Here is a 16069-nt window from a genome sequence, read left to right as displayed (position 1 = left end):
CGCAAATAACTCCCGCCGTAATTAAGTTTGAGCATTGAAACAAATTGGGTAGAACGCAGAAAATTCTACCTTTTTCAACAATATGTAATGTTAATTTGTGCAAGTAATTTTTCACCCCCTTATTTGGGAATTTATTTGGAAATTGGGCCTAATTTGGAATTAAAAAAAACACTAGTTGATTTTTTTTTCGATCTCGAGAAAAATCTAATCTCTAATCGATCTTGAGTATTAGCTTCCACATCACAGCAGAAATATAGGATATTGTTTATAGAAATATAGTTTTTTTTCCTTTCTGTTTTTTAATGATGAATAGAATTTTTAATGAAGTACAGGATTAATGGAACAACATAAAACATTGATTATGGCAAAGAAATGACAAAAGAGCGGGGGGTGGGGGCTTTGTTTGATCAAAAACAAGTGGCCTTTTTAAGTTTTAAATTAATTTGTCCTCCTATTTTGATGGTTTTCAGAATGAAGGCTGTTTGAGTTAATTGGGAATCAAATAGGATTGGAACAACATTCAAGGGTTTAACGTAAAAAAACATACATTATGTTGTTTCCTTTTTTTTTTTAAACAACCACAATTTTGCATAATATTTTCATACTCTTAGCTCAAGATTTAAAGCAAAACATATAACTGTTTTAGAAAAAAAAGTTGAAAAAAGTAAGAGATTGACTTACATTTCAGAATTACTCTCATCATTTTTCTACAAAAAACGAAGTAATTTTTAGAGTTGAACAGTCATTATCTGTGAATTTTCTTTTTTTGCTCGCCATTATACTTTCTTTTAATGCATCAATGTTAAAAAAAATAAACTGAAGTCCGCAAAACGAACGCGCAAGGCAGAAACGTTGTGAGAGAAGCAGAAAGGTTCTAATGTCGAGATCCACTGTCATGGCTACCCACTGTCTACTCGTATTTCCGAGTTAAAAATATATCTTCCCTTATCCCCGATCTCCCCCCCCCCCCAACTTCTTTCCTGGTGGATTGTAGGTGGATTGTTTGTTAAGAGAAAATACGAGCTTTCGGCACCTGCTTCCCCCCTTCCAGCATGGAGAGTAATTGAAACTTTGTTTCTACCCCCTCCCACAGCTACTCCACTTAGTCCATTTTTTTTCTACAGCTTTCCCCCTTTCTTTGCTGAGAGGCAGTGTTAATCCCCAGGCGTTCTTCCAAAGCAATGTACTATAGCCTTATTGTATTGATGTATGTCTGGAGTGGTGTGGAATTCTTTTCTTGGGATCTAAAATAAAAATAACCCTTCAAAAAAGTGGCAACTGTAGAAATTTTTTGGGGTCGCCAATTTTGAAAATTGAGTCGCCAGTGTTGAGTGGCGACCATAAACCTTTACCTTTAGTGCAGGGGTTAGTTTGCATGGGAGCTCACTGGAACGGAAATCCTGCACTTTTCAATTTTATCAGAATTTTATGATTTTAGATGAAATGCTTTCTATTTGGGTATGAAAACAAGTTATGTAAATTATTGGACTCCCACACTTCTTTTGTTTGCAATCAAGCCCCAATTTTATGTATCGAAAAGCACTTATTTTTGCTAGCCACAATTTTCATGAAAATGAAGATATCGGAGAATATGTTTATCCTGAATAATCTTCAATTTTTTGAACCGTTGGTACTAAATGCATAATTTTAATTGCAAAAAAACGTCAAAATAAGTTTCAGAGTTAAAATATTAAATTTGACTTGGGGGGGGGGGGGTGATGGAATAGACTTTGGGGGGGGGGGGGTGATGGAATAAAGAAAAGAACCAGCATTCATTTGAATTTTTGCATTTGGAATTCAAATTATGTTTTTTGCAATTACAAATTACGATTGGACCGTACTCTTTAAAGTTTTTTGATTCTACAAATAGAATGGAATGAAAATGGCCAGAAAATTTGTACCTGTCATATTATGACTGGTGATTTTTTACAACAGGTAATTCGAGGCATAACTATAAAAAAAGAAATGATTAGGATGCTGTAATAAGGATTTTGTGGCCGAAATTCTTCTGTTCACTAATCAAAAAGATTATTTACTGCATATAATGTCACATATTTTATTTCTTATCAATCTTAAATGATGGGAATTAATAATCTAGAAATTTTTTATTTAGATGAAGTTTTCTTAAAAAACGTACATTTTACAACCACCTCCCTCTTCTTTAAAAAAGTAAATTCTGCTTAAGTAAGGTCTTGAAGGAATGCAAACGATTTGTAACCATGGCGACAAATATTTGTCCTCTGAATAAATGTTCAAGCGAGTTAGATTATTCTCGTCGTCATGGCGATCTGAAAAATCAGAACAACTTTAACTTAGGTCAAGTGGAGTTAATAAGCAATTTTTGATCGCTCAACAGCGTCTACAATCTACATTTTTATGCAGCCCCAGATCCCTGTATTCATATTCAGGGTAATTACTGGCACCTGAAGACAATCTGAACAGAAAAAATTGACATTAGCTGAACAATTTGCAGAAATATGAAATGCCATATTTAATGACTTATATCACTTCACACTAATGGTCATTTGCGTATTTTCAGAGTCAGACAGCTATCTGCATAATAGACTTTGTTTATGAAAACTAAAAAACTTAAATTTTTATTGATACTACTGCCAAGGCCAGTCGTAGAGTGTCGGCCGCCCGGCGTGCAAAAGACCTGATGTGCTGCCCCTCTAGAGAATTTTTTTGGCGTTAAAAAGAAAGAGTCTCTATGTGGACTTTTTTTGACATTCAATTCTTAAAAAAGCAATTGCAAACTATTTTTTGGCAAGTTAAAGAGAGGAAGGGTGATTCAGTTGTCATCTATAGAAATAGAAAGTTTTTCAAATTGAAGCCTAAGACACAATTTGAAAGCTATCTTTGGCACTTTTCCTCTGGAAATGTCTTGGAACTGTATTTAAACATATGTTTTGGCTAAGTTTAGCAACGATAGAGGAAAGGCGAGAGAGGTTCCAATCAAAATGTTTTCTGGAAATGAAGTCAATTTTAGGTTATTTTTAGAAAAAAATAGTTATGTTGCTCGCAGGCTGGTGTTTCTAAATACGCAATTTTAGACTATTTGGTGAACTGGGAAGCATCAGTGGCTCTCTCTAAAATTTTTTCGATATTAAAGCTTGGGAAAATACAGTTTTATGCTTTCTTTGTTGACAGTAGGAGAATGATGCTCTAATGTTGCAAAATGCTGCATAAGTTGAGAGACTAAATTTTTAGAAATTGATGTCCCAAAAAGCGATTTTAGGCATTATTTTATAATAATAAGAGAAAGGGTGGGCGGGGGTTTCACTGTTTTCACCAATTGTTTTTTGAAACAGAAGTCAGTGCCTCATTTATGGCAAAATAAAAGGTGAAAATTATTTCTAGCCTGTCCAGTAGCAGCTTTATTATAGACTCTTGCTTCTACATCCTACATCTGCTGAGCAAGCTAGAAATATTGTTTTACATTTTATCGAAGCATAAATGCAGCTCTGTCCCATTCTTCCCAATTTTCTCCTAATCTTAGCGGAGACTTCTTTTAAGAAGAATACAACAAATTCTTGATTATGTTTTCGCAGTAGATGGAATTTTAGAAAGAAACAGTGCCTTGACCCCCTGACAGGAATGCCGTTCATTACAAATTTTACACTTGAGTAATTGAATTGGGTGAAAAAAATTTGAGATCCGTATTTGTGTCCCTATTCACAAATTTTGGCACTAATGATCCGTATTTGAGGATCTCATTTTTTAATGATTCGTCACATCATTATATGTAATATATTTTTAAAGACTTACCCCAAAATATATTTTTGAAGTAAAAGCCTTGTTTTTTCCTCATTATTTATTCTATCAAAAGACTTATATTGGTTTTTAGGTGTGAAGGATTTAAAACTTTTTTACAAACTGAATACATTGAAATCTTGTCTTGCATTGCACAGTATGTCTAAAATATTGTTTTACTATTTCAATACTGTGCTTGGGTTGAATAATTCTTTAATGGATTTTTACAGCTTAATTCATCTTAATATATAAAAATCTTCTGTGCGGACGTTTGTCACCATAAGGCTTTTAAACGTCTGGACCGATTTTGATCAAATTTTTTGTATGTAATTAAGTTGTGGCAAGCATGATTTCGAAGCGCGATGGATCGAATCGGAAACGTTTTTGTTAATTAATTTAAACATTGGACGATTATATCTCCCTTAAATGATTAATATTTATTTTAACCTATTGTTGAGCGAGAACTTAAATAAATATTTAACCCGTTGCCAAAGGACAATAAGAAAGCCCGCTCTGCTTTTTGTAACGAAATTTCCTACTGTGATGTCAATTGAGAATTGATAAAACGTAGATTAAATTAAAAGATGATGTAATTTAAAGACTAAACAAATTTTATTTTCGTCCAGATAAATTACAACAGAGTAGTTCTGTACACAAAAGATCGGTGCAGTGGAAGATCTTTATCTTTGGTGGAAAGAACAAATTAGGCAATATATGGTATTAAAAGTTTTTGTTCAAAAGATCAGACTGCTAATCGGTCGGGGTTGACTTCGCTCACTGATAAGCTGGATTACAGTAACGTGGTGGCTTGGCGACTTTGGCTATAAACAATAGAGTTGCGTGATCATTTGTTTACATTTTGGTACTGTTAATGTAATTTATTGTATTTTTTTGTTTATTTGGCGAAATATTTCAATTTGCTAAGAATTGTTTTTGGTTTTTAAACAGTTTTTAGTCATTTTAGTTCAAGAATGTGTTTATTTTACATCGGGAGGGGGGGAGGGATGAGTGATTTTCGCCCTTATTCAGAGAACTATTTTTACCTTTATCATTTTTTTAAATGATATCCTTTCGATTGTTTTATTCTTTTTCATATGGGGGTTGTTGCAGCGGGATTTCCCGTTTGTTCTAGATGTGTTGTTAGTTTTTTTACACTTCATATCTGAGCACGCTTTTTATCCTTTGAGTATGGCTGAAGGAATAAACCATCAAGTGCGAGAGAAAAAATAGTTAATAAAACAACTGCTCAGTGGGCATTAGATAAATCTTGTTGTAATAAATATATGCATTCCAACACCAAGCAGCTTAAATCATTTTCTTTTACTTATTTTTTGCAACAAAATAGTCCAAACACTTGATAGTTTATTGAAATTTTTTAACTTTTCAATTTATAAAGTTTGAACAGAACGTCTGTCGGGTCCTCTAGTATTAGTACATGTACATTTAAATTTTACTAAACTCTTTGCTATGTAGAAAACAGCTAGGACTCAAAATTATCTCTTTAATTCAGCCTTAAAAAAATAAAGTAGCTCCTAAATTTGTTTAAAAGTTTTGTGGATCTTAGTTGTATTTTTTTAATTCATGCTGATGCTTATTTGTCTGACTGCTAAGTTTCTAATGTTTTAAATTTCTATATTTTAGGTATTTGTTGCAAATCCAAACAAGCCAAAACCAGTGCTAGACATTTTGCTTCGAAACAAGGATAAACTAGTGGACTTCCTATCGAATTTTCATACTGATCGTTCTGATGATGAACAGTTTAATGATGAAAAAGCTTATCTAATCAAACAAATAAAAGAGCTTAAACCTGATGACTAGCACAAATTCGTTGGCAGATTTGTTACAGACTAGCTTTTTTTTTTGTCAAAACAAAAGAACACTTCAAAGCGATTTGTTGCTATCTATCAGTTGAAAAAGAGTTACTTCCATTAGGCTAAATTGTAGATATTCTGTATTATAAGTTCTCATTTTCCTTTACATCTCATGGGGAACATTCTGGATTGCATAAAAATTGTCCAGTTGTTCTATTCCAAGTATAATTTAATTTCTTCTGTCATATCAAGCTATCTCCTGAAGCTCTAAAATCCTTAGTTTTATCAGTAAACTTCGTTTAGTTCCTTTGTGACATTAGCATTGGATTTTTCCTTTTTTCCTCCTTTTTTTGCTTCATGTATTTCTCACATTTAGGGACACTCATTTTCCTTCACTATTTCATTTTGTGGATTTCTTTACTTGTTTTCATTCTATTTCATTTATCCTTTTTTTTTTGTAATGTATTGATGTTGTTTATATTAATACTTTTAGTTGTAATATAATTTATGAACTTGTTTTTCCATAGAAGAATAGATTTGACATACAATTTATTGTTGTCATGCTATGCAAACTTCTTAGATATCCGAGAAAATTTTTAATCAGGTTTGTTGAATACTATTAAAAGATCAAGTTAACTGTTTTATAACATTATAAAATTAGAAATGATATTGGTTTATATCAAGACATTTTTTTTTTACAATTTTTGTATTTCACAATTTTTTTCAAAATCTTTTGCAATATTGAACTCAGTATGAATTCAATATTGTTTTAATTTTGAAAAAAGAAAAAATAATCAAACTTACCTTCGAGTTGCAGAATTTCACTTAACTTAACCAAATCACTTTTAAATACCTTTTTTTTTTTAATTTTTAAAATCTTGATGTCCAAAGAATTTTGCACTGTAATTTATGTTCTTTGTTTCTGTTTTAGTATCAGTTTTTTGTTTAAATACATTAGTTCTTTTGCTGTTTAAAAATGTGTTCCTTTTGAAGCCAATAACCTCAAACGAAAGTATTACTATGTTTTGAGCAGGCTTTTGTGCTAAACTGTAAAATAATTTTTTGGTGAATAGTTAAACAGTTAAGTTTGAACTATTTTAAAGTGCAATCACCGCTCTTTATTTTTGCTAAGCAAGTTGTAAATATGTGAAAGAATGCTGCAATTAAAGGTTTAATTTAGGTTGTATTAACTTTTAAATATTTTAACTGTTTGATGTCTTACTTTATTGTTAAAGTTTTATACAAGAATGGTTAACCATAAGCAATATGTGTCATAGTTAAATATTAATTTTTTTTTAAATGCTTGACAAACAATAAAAGTTAGATTGCTCATTAAGCTGGATGTTTTGATAAGTAATTCTATAATTTAAAAGTGAAAATTCTTCAGAAATAGTTTATACAATATTCTAAGCACAGTTGGGGGGGGGGGGGAGCATGTATGTTTTGATCTGCTTACTTTTATTATGAAGTATCAAAAGAAAAGAACTTGAAAATTAATGTACAGTTGAATTCGGTTAATACGAAATGTCAAAAATCCAAGAATTTGTTTGTATTAGTCGTTATTCGTAACAACCGTGAATGAGTGATACCGTGAAAAAACAAAGGAATACTTACCTACATTTGAAAAATATTTCTAATAATACATACATTGTGATCTAACTTTTAGTGCATTCAGAAAAAATCAATTTTTCTTATAAATGAATGTTTTTGGAAAATATTGAAAATAGCGGAATAGATTGTAATCCACAATGGAAGATGAACAGTTTTATTGTCGAGTAAATTAATATGTCCACAGGTAAACAAATATACAGGCTTTATTTTCTATGCAACATATTTAATACTTTCTTCTCGATACACAATGGGACTTCTACTACCTAACATAATGATGAATAATTTCTAAAAGAGAAATTTAAATTATTTAACCTAATGGTACCCCTAGGTAAGGAGGTCAGAAATTTTTGTTGGAGTTAGCCGATATTAGCAATTTAATGTACGTATTATACGTGAAATATTTAATGTAATGAGACAGCAAACCAAAATTAACGAACAAAATGTTTGTTTTAGCCGTGATTTCGTACTAAACCTGATCATATTAAGAGAGTTCAACTGTATTTGAAATTAAAGTTGTCTACATATATATTTAAGTTCTGAAAGTTTTATTATTGTAAGTAATGTTAAGTTGTGATTTACTGTATTGATTTGTAATGTAAACTAAAGATGAAATGCAAGTAAATGATCACTTGAAATAGAGCATTTTTTATTTCATGGCACAGCTTAGAATCTTTTCCTTAATTAAAGTCAAATCACGTAATGAAATTGCTAATGAATCAAATTTCGCCCTTCTGAGGATTGCTAATGTTAGTGATATCTTAAAGTATTATGAAACTGAGAATTTGCAAAAATGTATTGGTGAGGTAAAGATAGAAATAATTAAGAACCCCATACATACTTGCCCACTCTATTGTTTTTAACTGGAGACTCCCGTTTTTTGCTTCCATCTCCTAATTTCTCGTTTTCCACCTTTTTCTCTTATTTTTTCAGTTTTTTTTTTCAATCAATCATCAAAATGTTTCACTTTCTCTCCAGTAGATGGCACCCATTTCTAGTCATTCCCCTATGTCAGGGGAAGGTTGAACTCCATATAGTGCGTACTGAGTAAAAATACGGACTGAAACCAAATTTCTTCCCATAGATAGGAGTTCTATGACAATTACACTAGAGAGCGCCAAAAAAAGTTTTCTGCTCCAAATTGCAACAAAGCTACATTTAAGGACGATTCTGCACCATTCTCCCTCCTAAGCATAGTATATAGGTCTGCCAGAAATGGGTAGCTATTAATTACTCTATTTTCTCCATATTTATTTGTGTGCTGCGAAAATTATTTAACTCTATTTTCTCCATATTTATTTGTGTGCTGCGAAAATTATTTATTTATTTTTTTTTTTTTTGTTAAAAAATCTGACTACTTACAATTTTTTTTTCTTTTTTCGAAAAAAGTCAGTGTACTGAATAAAATTGCTTTGTTTAGTTATTTTACTTGAAAGAATTTTTCGGATAAAAAACTTGTTTAGTAAAAATTTATTTCTACATTGCAGGTTGAAAGAAGCACATGCTTTGCCGAAAATTGCATCAGATTTCAATCTTTTTGCATCTTGAAAATATTTGAATTATTTTGAAAGTTTGAAGTTTTTTTTAACATGTGCTACCCTATACTTACTTATTTTATATTTTATTTTAGTAATATATTGATTTTTTTCTGAATTTTTGTAATTAAATCGTTGTAGCTACTTTTTTTGATAGGAACTGGAGAATGTACGAAATTTTAGAGACTTCATTCTTTATTAATTGATTTTTCCTTTGCAGTATTTGTATTTTTCTTGCTGCTACCAATTAGTTTACATCTCAGAAAAATCCCAATTTCACTTTAAGTTTAGAATTCATGTTATTTAAAAGCATAATTTAATAATTATTATGTAAAATATATCGTTGGTGAATCACCTATACTCTAGTGGAATCTCCTGTTTTTTTCTTCAAAGGTTGGCAAGTATGATCATAATGTTTCCCTGCTTTGACATCCATTTTCAACCATACACTGCCTTTGTTTCTTTTTTTTTTCTCGTGAAATTACACACAATGACACATTTCTTTTTATTCTTTCTCTTTTGTCCTTTTCCCTTTACATGTTTTATTTGATGATGTAATTCAATTCTGTTAACAATATGTTGATTTACACAATGTTTGAATGTACTTTGTATGACTACACCGTTTATTTACTCATCAATACTTAAATATCATTTTGAATTTCAAACATCTAATTGTGTATTGCGTTTTTTATACATTATACTTATTAAAATGTACCTATTTTAACAATATCTGCACCAAGTTTTTTTTTTTTTTTTGCTATCATCATGAATAGTATGAAACGCTTTTAGTTTAAAGAAAGTGATTGACATTTTTTTCCTTTCTTTCTTTTTGCTCTGGTACTTTGAGATGAACATTTAACATCTCAAACCTTGTACCATTGGGTGAATTTCCTATGCTGTGTAAGCTCTTGTATGTGTCATATATTTTGTTTAGCATTAAAAATGTTGTTAACAAATACCCTCAAAATATTACAAGATCAGCAGAACTGAGTTTTGAAATTTATTCTGTTTTGTTTAGTAACATATTCTGTTTGTTAAAAGAGATTTAATAATTTTGTACATTTTTAATGATTTATTGCAGTTGGAATTGAAGCAGCATTTAAACCTTGTTAAATTTGTTCTTATTTTGAAACTAAATAAAAATCATATGAATTAAGATACTTTGAAATAAATTATCATTTTGTCAAAATAATTATTAATCTTGCTTTGCAGTGTTATATTTAATGTATTTTGACTGAGTCTTATCAAGTTTCATTGACATTTTGGAAATAAAATGTGTTGTTTAGAATTTCAAGGGTTTCCAAATACATTAAAAACATATTCACTATTTTTTTTGAAAAGTTTCTTTTAGTTGAAGCATTTCCTGTTCAGTTTCATTTAATATTGTGCAATAAATTGTGCTAAACCATTTGCCCTATTAATTAATGTATTACAATTAAAACAGCAGAATTTTTGTAAATATATCACATGTAAGCATTCTCATAGCAATTTTAAGGGCTTCCCATTTTATGCTACCTGTGTGATAAAGCTGTGCATTAAATTTGCAAAATATTGGTGATTATTATATTTTTTATGTAGTAAATACAATATTCACTGCATTTTCTGTTCTCAAAATTTTATGTAATTGTTTGTCTTTTTTGTTTTGAGGAAAAAAACTTGAGCACCGTGAGTCGTTTTGTATTGTGTTTACTTAAACACTTTTGCTTGGCAGGTTTCTATATTGTCGTTTGAATTGTAATTAATATTCAATTTTGCCCTCATATTTTGTATAAAATGCATATATTTTTTATAATGAGCAATATTTATAGTTATTTGAAATGAATTATTTTATTATATTATTTAAAATGAAAGTTTTGCATGGTTGTATGATTAAAATTGCACATCAACATGTTTTGTAAATTTTGTTATGTAGTATATTGAAATGAGATTATAAGATGTCATATCACTTTTTTAATGCCGCTTTCAGAGTAAGACATTGTAAAAAAGTGTTTGTCATGAGAATTTTATATCATTCCATTATTTATTTTTTAGTTGTATATTTTTTCCTAAATTAAAAAGTGAAAAAAGAAAGTATTTATGGATATATGGATGCCTGAGTTTCCAAAGTGATTAACTCCACTTTAAAAAAAAACTCATTTCTGCTTTAAAAGTGCTTAATCAATCAATGCTTAGAATGTGAATTTTTATTAAACTTTTGCTTCAGTACATTTCTGATCCTGCAATGGCAGAAAATCTAACACAAGGGCAACACTATCTTCTTCATTTCTTTTCTTGACTTTGTTTTATGGAGTTAATCGATTTGGCAAGTGAAGCATCCGTAGATCATAGTTACAAATATGAATCTTTTATTTAAACAGGTAAAACAATACTTGATAAAGGTGTGCTAATATTACATGGAGACTAAAAATTGGGTTATTTTTGACGCATAATGCTTTTAAATTTTCGAAACTATATCTATGTAACCAATATATATATAATCCTACAATTTAAACTCCTTTTTATCTCGGCAAAAACATATTTACCATCTGTTTTTCTTTTACTCAAACAGTCGGTTTTTATAGTAATTTTTTGGTAAATTCTCTATATGTTTAAAGTAAGTAAAAAAATCTTGATTATAATTGTACAAAAGGAAAATATTTTTTTAGGAATGCAATAATTAAAAAGCATACCACTGTTTTTTTTTTCCCGTTTTTTAATTTTAGAAACAAGCACATTATTTTAATAAGTTAAGTAATAAAGAAATAGTTATCAACTGCTTTTTTTGCAATATTTTACTGTACAGTTTAATGTGAACTTCCCAAGTTATAAAATTCAGACTATATCCTGAGGTTTTAACCAGAAAAAAAAGTGCTTGTACCTCACTTTAACTTTTTCACTGGCACTAACTTTTTCATTTGGTAAGCACTTTAGGTTAGTATAAATTTTTGCTTTTTATGCACACATTTTTGTCTTATCACACCCCTGTTGCAATACTGCATAGGTCAAATAAGCATAAATTTACTATTGAATATCTCAAGTGGTTGTAAGTAATTTTTACGGATAATAGTACTTCGAGTCACATTAAATGCAAAAATGTCAATTATTCATATTCTTTAATGATGCAGTATTTCAGACAGGGCATGATATTCTATTGTTAGTGAAATCTACACTAACATGGCTATTACACTAGTGAATAAAAAATCTTTGTTTACCTCATTTATACAGTTGAAAATAATTAGCTAAACGGATATATCCCTCCTGATTGTTGACGACTGTTGTGCCAGTTACGCAGCTAAAAGAATTATCTGATCTTGTCATTTCCCCACACAGAATAATTCATGTAATATATTGTTTATTCTATCATCTTTTAAATAATGTCCTAAAATTGATTCTCCTCTATGCTTGTGCAATTTCTTTGTAAATTTTTATTTCAAACAGTTGAATTTATTGAAAAGGCTTTGTCATCATGTGGGCTAAAAGACAATTCAAGATATGTATTTTTAAATGATAAATATATAAATGATTGTAGAATAAAAGTCAATAGATTTCGCATAAATGTTCTTTTCTCCTTCATGTGAGTAGTTTATATTTTCCATTAGAAAATGGTAAAAAAAATATTGCATAAAACTTTCTCAAAGCATTTCTGTCGTAAAATTACTATTTTTGTTTCCTCTCACCATTTCATAGATCAGACATAAGTACTCCAAAATTTTATCTTAAAAAGATCTAAATTTCGTTATTGCTCATTTTTTCGCCAAAACAAAGTTGTTCGTTGCCACATTTTAACAAGTATACAATTCTTCATCATTCCCTCTGCAAGCTAAAAGTAATTACAGTATGATCATCACAAGTTGGCCACCCTTTGTATCAGGAGAGTATTTTTATGAAGAATGGAATAGCGAAAATAGGGTTGTAAATAAAGAATTCAAAGCTTGTAATTTTTACATTTTCGCCAACAAAAAGTAATTGCAACAGCATTGTGGTGGTGATTTCCTTCCCTCGCGTAGCTTGGCGAGCCGGTTAACTTCATTACTGCAGGTGCCCTTCACTACTGCATTTCCAGCACTTATGCTCGTTTCTTTTGGGCATTTATGCCGTTCAAATGTCTTGCTAAGTCACCAAGGTGTCTCTCAAGTTCAGCGAGATAGGACGACCTGGAATCAGACTCATCAGCTTCCGGATTGGATGGCGATCCACACGGGTTGCTTCTTGGGCGGCCTCGTATTTCATCATTTCATCGCATGCACCAAAGTAGTTTTCAGGTGGGTTACATCCGCCATATGGAGGGCTTTCTCGTTTTCCGGATCCCGAACACCTTCGATGAAGTAATTGAGTGTCAGGTTGTCTCGAACATCTGCAGGACAGTCGCAAAAAAGCAAGATGAGACAGTCTCTCGACGTCCGCCGCTAGCTCTTTCAGAGTTTCCCCGGTTTTCTGGAACTTCAACTGGAGTCGGCTGAAGTCCTTCTGGCACTTTTCACCGAAGCCAAGCTCCAACACAGATGCGAGAGCGGTGAAATCCAGGCGCTGGCTGTCCGGGAGGGTCTGTAAAATATCGGCAGCATCACCCTGCAACGATGCCACAAGATGGTAGACTTTGGAGACAGGGTCCCATCCGTTCGCTTCGGCGGCAATCTCAAACTAGGTCTTGTATACCTGCCAAGAAGTTTTACCCTCAAATGCAGCTAGTTTAATTGACGGCCGAGAAACCGTGGTTGAAGCCACAAAGTGACTAGCTCTGGATGCTGATAATTTTTTTCCAATTCTTGAATCTTTTCCATGTCGTTTTCCATAGTGGTGATTGGATCCTACACATTATTAACTTTTTCTTTGAGAGCGTCAGCTTTATTGTACATGCCAGTCAATTTGTTCTCTATTAAAGTTTTCATTGATGTCAGGTCGCTTCTGACTGCACCTTGACTTGTAGCAATCCTAGCAGTTAAATCACATTTTACTTGTTCTTAAATGGTTGCTATAGTCACTATATCACTTTTTAGTTGTTCTTGATTAGCCGCCATCTCACTCTATTCACATAAAATGTCCAAGTCCAGGTAGTCTTCAAGACGAAATGTCCAAGGTCACACAGATTATTTCAAGAAAGTCCTTAAGAAGCCCTAGGTTGGGCGCCAAAATTGTTAAGAGTCCAGCCACTTTATTCCAGCCCAGAAATTCTTTAATAACGACATAGTTCTTGTGAAAACACAGGAGATTTATTTACAACTATGTACAAGAAATATCCTTAGCAACTGCTCAATTCACCTTAGCAATTAGGCAAATATGAATTAACTCCGTAAATTTAATGATCCCACACGTATTCACATCAAAATACTCAAAAACACAGCGCGAAGGCTAATACACACTTCCAGCAGAATGCTGAAAACAAGGCTCCACTGCAGTGGCGGATTGGTCGATAAAATCGGCCCTGGCATTAGGAGGTGTTGCGGCCCCATAGCACTTATAGATATTAAATTTTACTTAACGATTGGGATATCACTTAAATATGAGGAAATTTTTCTTAACAACTAAATATGATTTATTTAAACGAAATTTAACAAATAAGAACACTTCTGCGCTTTAATGGTGAACAAATTGATACAGTATTAGATAAACTTTATTTTGGGGGAAAATGTGATTGTAATTGTCTATTTTTAAGTATTTTTATAATGCCCGGAACTTGATTGAATATTTCCATAATGATAACACTGCTTGTTTAGCATATCCTTTTCTGCAGTCATAACTAGTAACTTAATTGCCCTGTTTTGGGAAACTGATCTAGCGATTGTTCATGGGTGAAAGACCTAGGGCCGTCTTAGAACGTGATTGGTCCCCTCGACACAAACACACATTACTGGACCCTGTCATAAACATTCCCTTTTTTATACTGCCAGACCCTGACGACCCCCAGACTCGATACAAGGTCAAAAACCTGGTGGGAGGGGTCGGGTACGAGTTTGGCAGCCCCCTTAATTTTTTTTTTTTTTTTCAAACGCATGTATCAATACAAAGAGAGAAAGTGGACTTAGCTTTCGGGCTTCTGGGAGTCATTAATATATTAGCAATATAATCTTAATGGAAAGATTAACATTGAATCTGAAATAGAGGGGTCCAGGGGACCTTTCCCCCGGAAAATTTTCGAAATTGTACTCTTAAAAACTCAATTTTACGCAATATTTGGTGATGTTAGGGGAGCGTAGGTTTCTGGGAGAGGAGGGGATGGGGCACTTTCCCAGAAAATGTTTGATACTGTTAATTTTAAAACACAGTTTTAGACCATCTTTGGGAGTGTTAAAAAATGGGAGATGTTTGAGTGCTTTCCTCCAGCAAATTTTCGAAATTGGAATTCCATGTTATGGCTGGAGTGGATTCGGCTGTTCTCTTATGAAGTTATTCAAAATTGAAGTCCAAAAATTTAAATTTTAGGCGATCTTCGATGATATTAAGATGGGGGGGGGGGGTTCTGGGGACCACCGGAATTCTTTCAACATTGGTTTTTTATCAACTTATTTTCTTTTTAAACTGAGGGGCCCAAAACCCTTGAGTTTGTACAGCGTACAGAAAATTTTATGTTTCGTAAAAAAAAGGTTGAAACTCACATTTCGGCGGCCTTTGATTTGATAACCTTAATAATGTAGAGTCTTTCATGGTCCTGAATCGTATTTTAAAATTGCATTTTTTAAAATAATTTTACGGAAAAAATATTTTGTCACTTTTATTCCAATTGTTATAAAACAGGGTCACCGAGAGCAAAAAGGGAAAAAAATGACATAGGTCAATTTTTTTCACAGGCCCCCTTCTACACCTTTCGCCATTAGGATATTTTACCCTCTGCACGAGTTCAATTCTGAGCCGGGCCCCTGTTCTAAAAATTAAGCTGACATGGACCTCACGTCGGCCCTTGTTGTAATTTGCATTTTGGAGCAATTATAAATAAAAGCGTCAAAGAAACCAAAAGTATTTTAACTTTTTACTGCCGCTAAGGTTTCCCGTTTTTTTTTTTTTAATTTATTCATTTATTTTTTATTATACCACTAAAAATATATTGGCGGCCCCAGTGCCCGACTAACTAAAAGTAAGGCTCGAGGTCCATATTAATTTGGAGGTCCCCTGAAGACTATGCAGTGTTTGATTTAAATTTTTAAAGCACGAATGCACTTTTGGAGGCATCTTTGTCTAATCACACAACTATGTATAAATCACTTATGTGCATTTATGAATCCCCTTTGGGCCCTTATAATCGTGACCAAGGAAATTCGTTACTGGCAAAATGATTAAAAATTCTCCTTTAAAGAAGTTATTTTTCCAACTAATAGGTCATAATTTTTTTTAATACATGTATTTTTCACATCGTTGCAATGCTATGCATAATTCTTCGAAAAATGTGGA

The 16069-nt window shown here is 32.0% G+C and overlaps 1 protein-coding gene across 1 annotated transcript in view; it reads left to right on the top strand.

Moving 5' to 3' along the window:
* LOC129230715 (protein Mo25-like) overlaps positions 1–5891 on the top strand; it is a 128877-nt gene extending 122986 nt beyond the window's left edge. The window contains exon 8 of the mRNA XM_054865138.1: positions 5395–5891. Within this exon, the coding sequence (XP_054721113.1) occupies positions 5395–5571 (177 nt within the window). The 3' untranslated portion in view covers positions 5572–5891. The remainder of the gene's footprint in view (positions 1–5394) is intronic.
* Positions 5892–16069: the final 10178 nt, after the last annotated feature.

This window comes from Uloborus diversus, chromosome 1 (assembly GCF_026930045.1).
Source record: "Uloborus diversus isolate 005 chromosome 1, Udiv.v.3.1, whole genome shotgun sequence".
NCBI classification, from domain to species: Eukaryota; Metazoa; Arthropoda; class Arachnida; order Araneae; family Uloboridae; genus Uloborus; species Uloborus diversus.
Note: the sequence above shows the minus strand (reverse complement) of the source record. Positions and strands in the feature narration are given on the sequence as shown.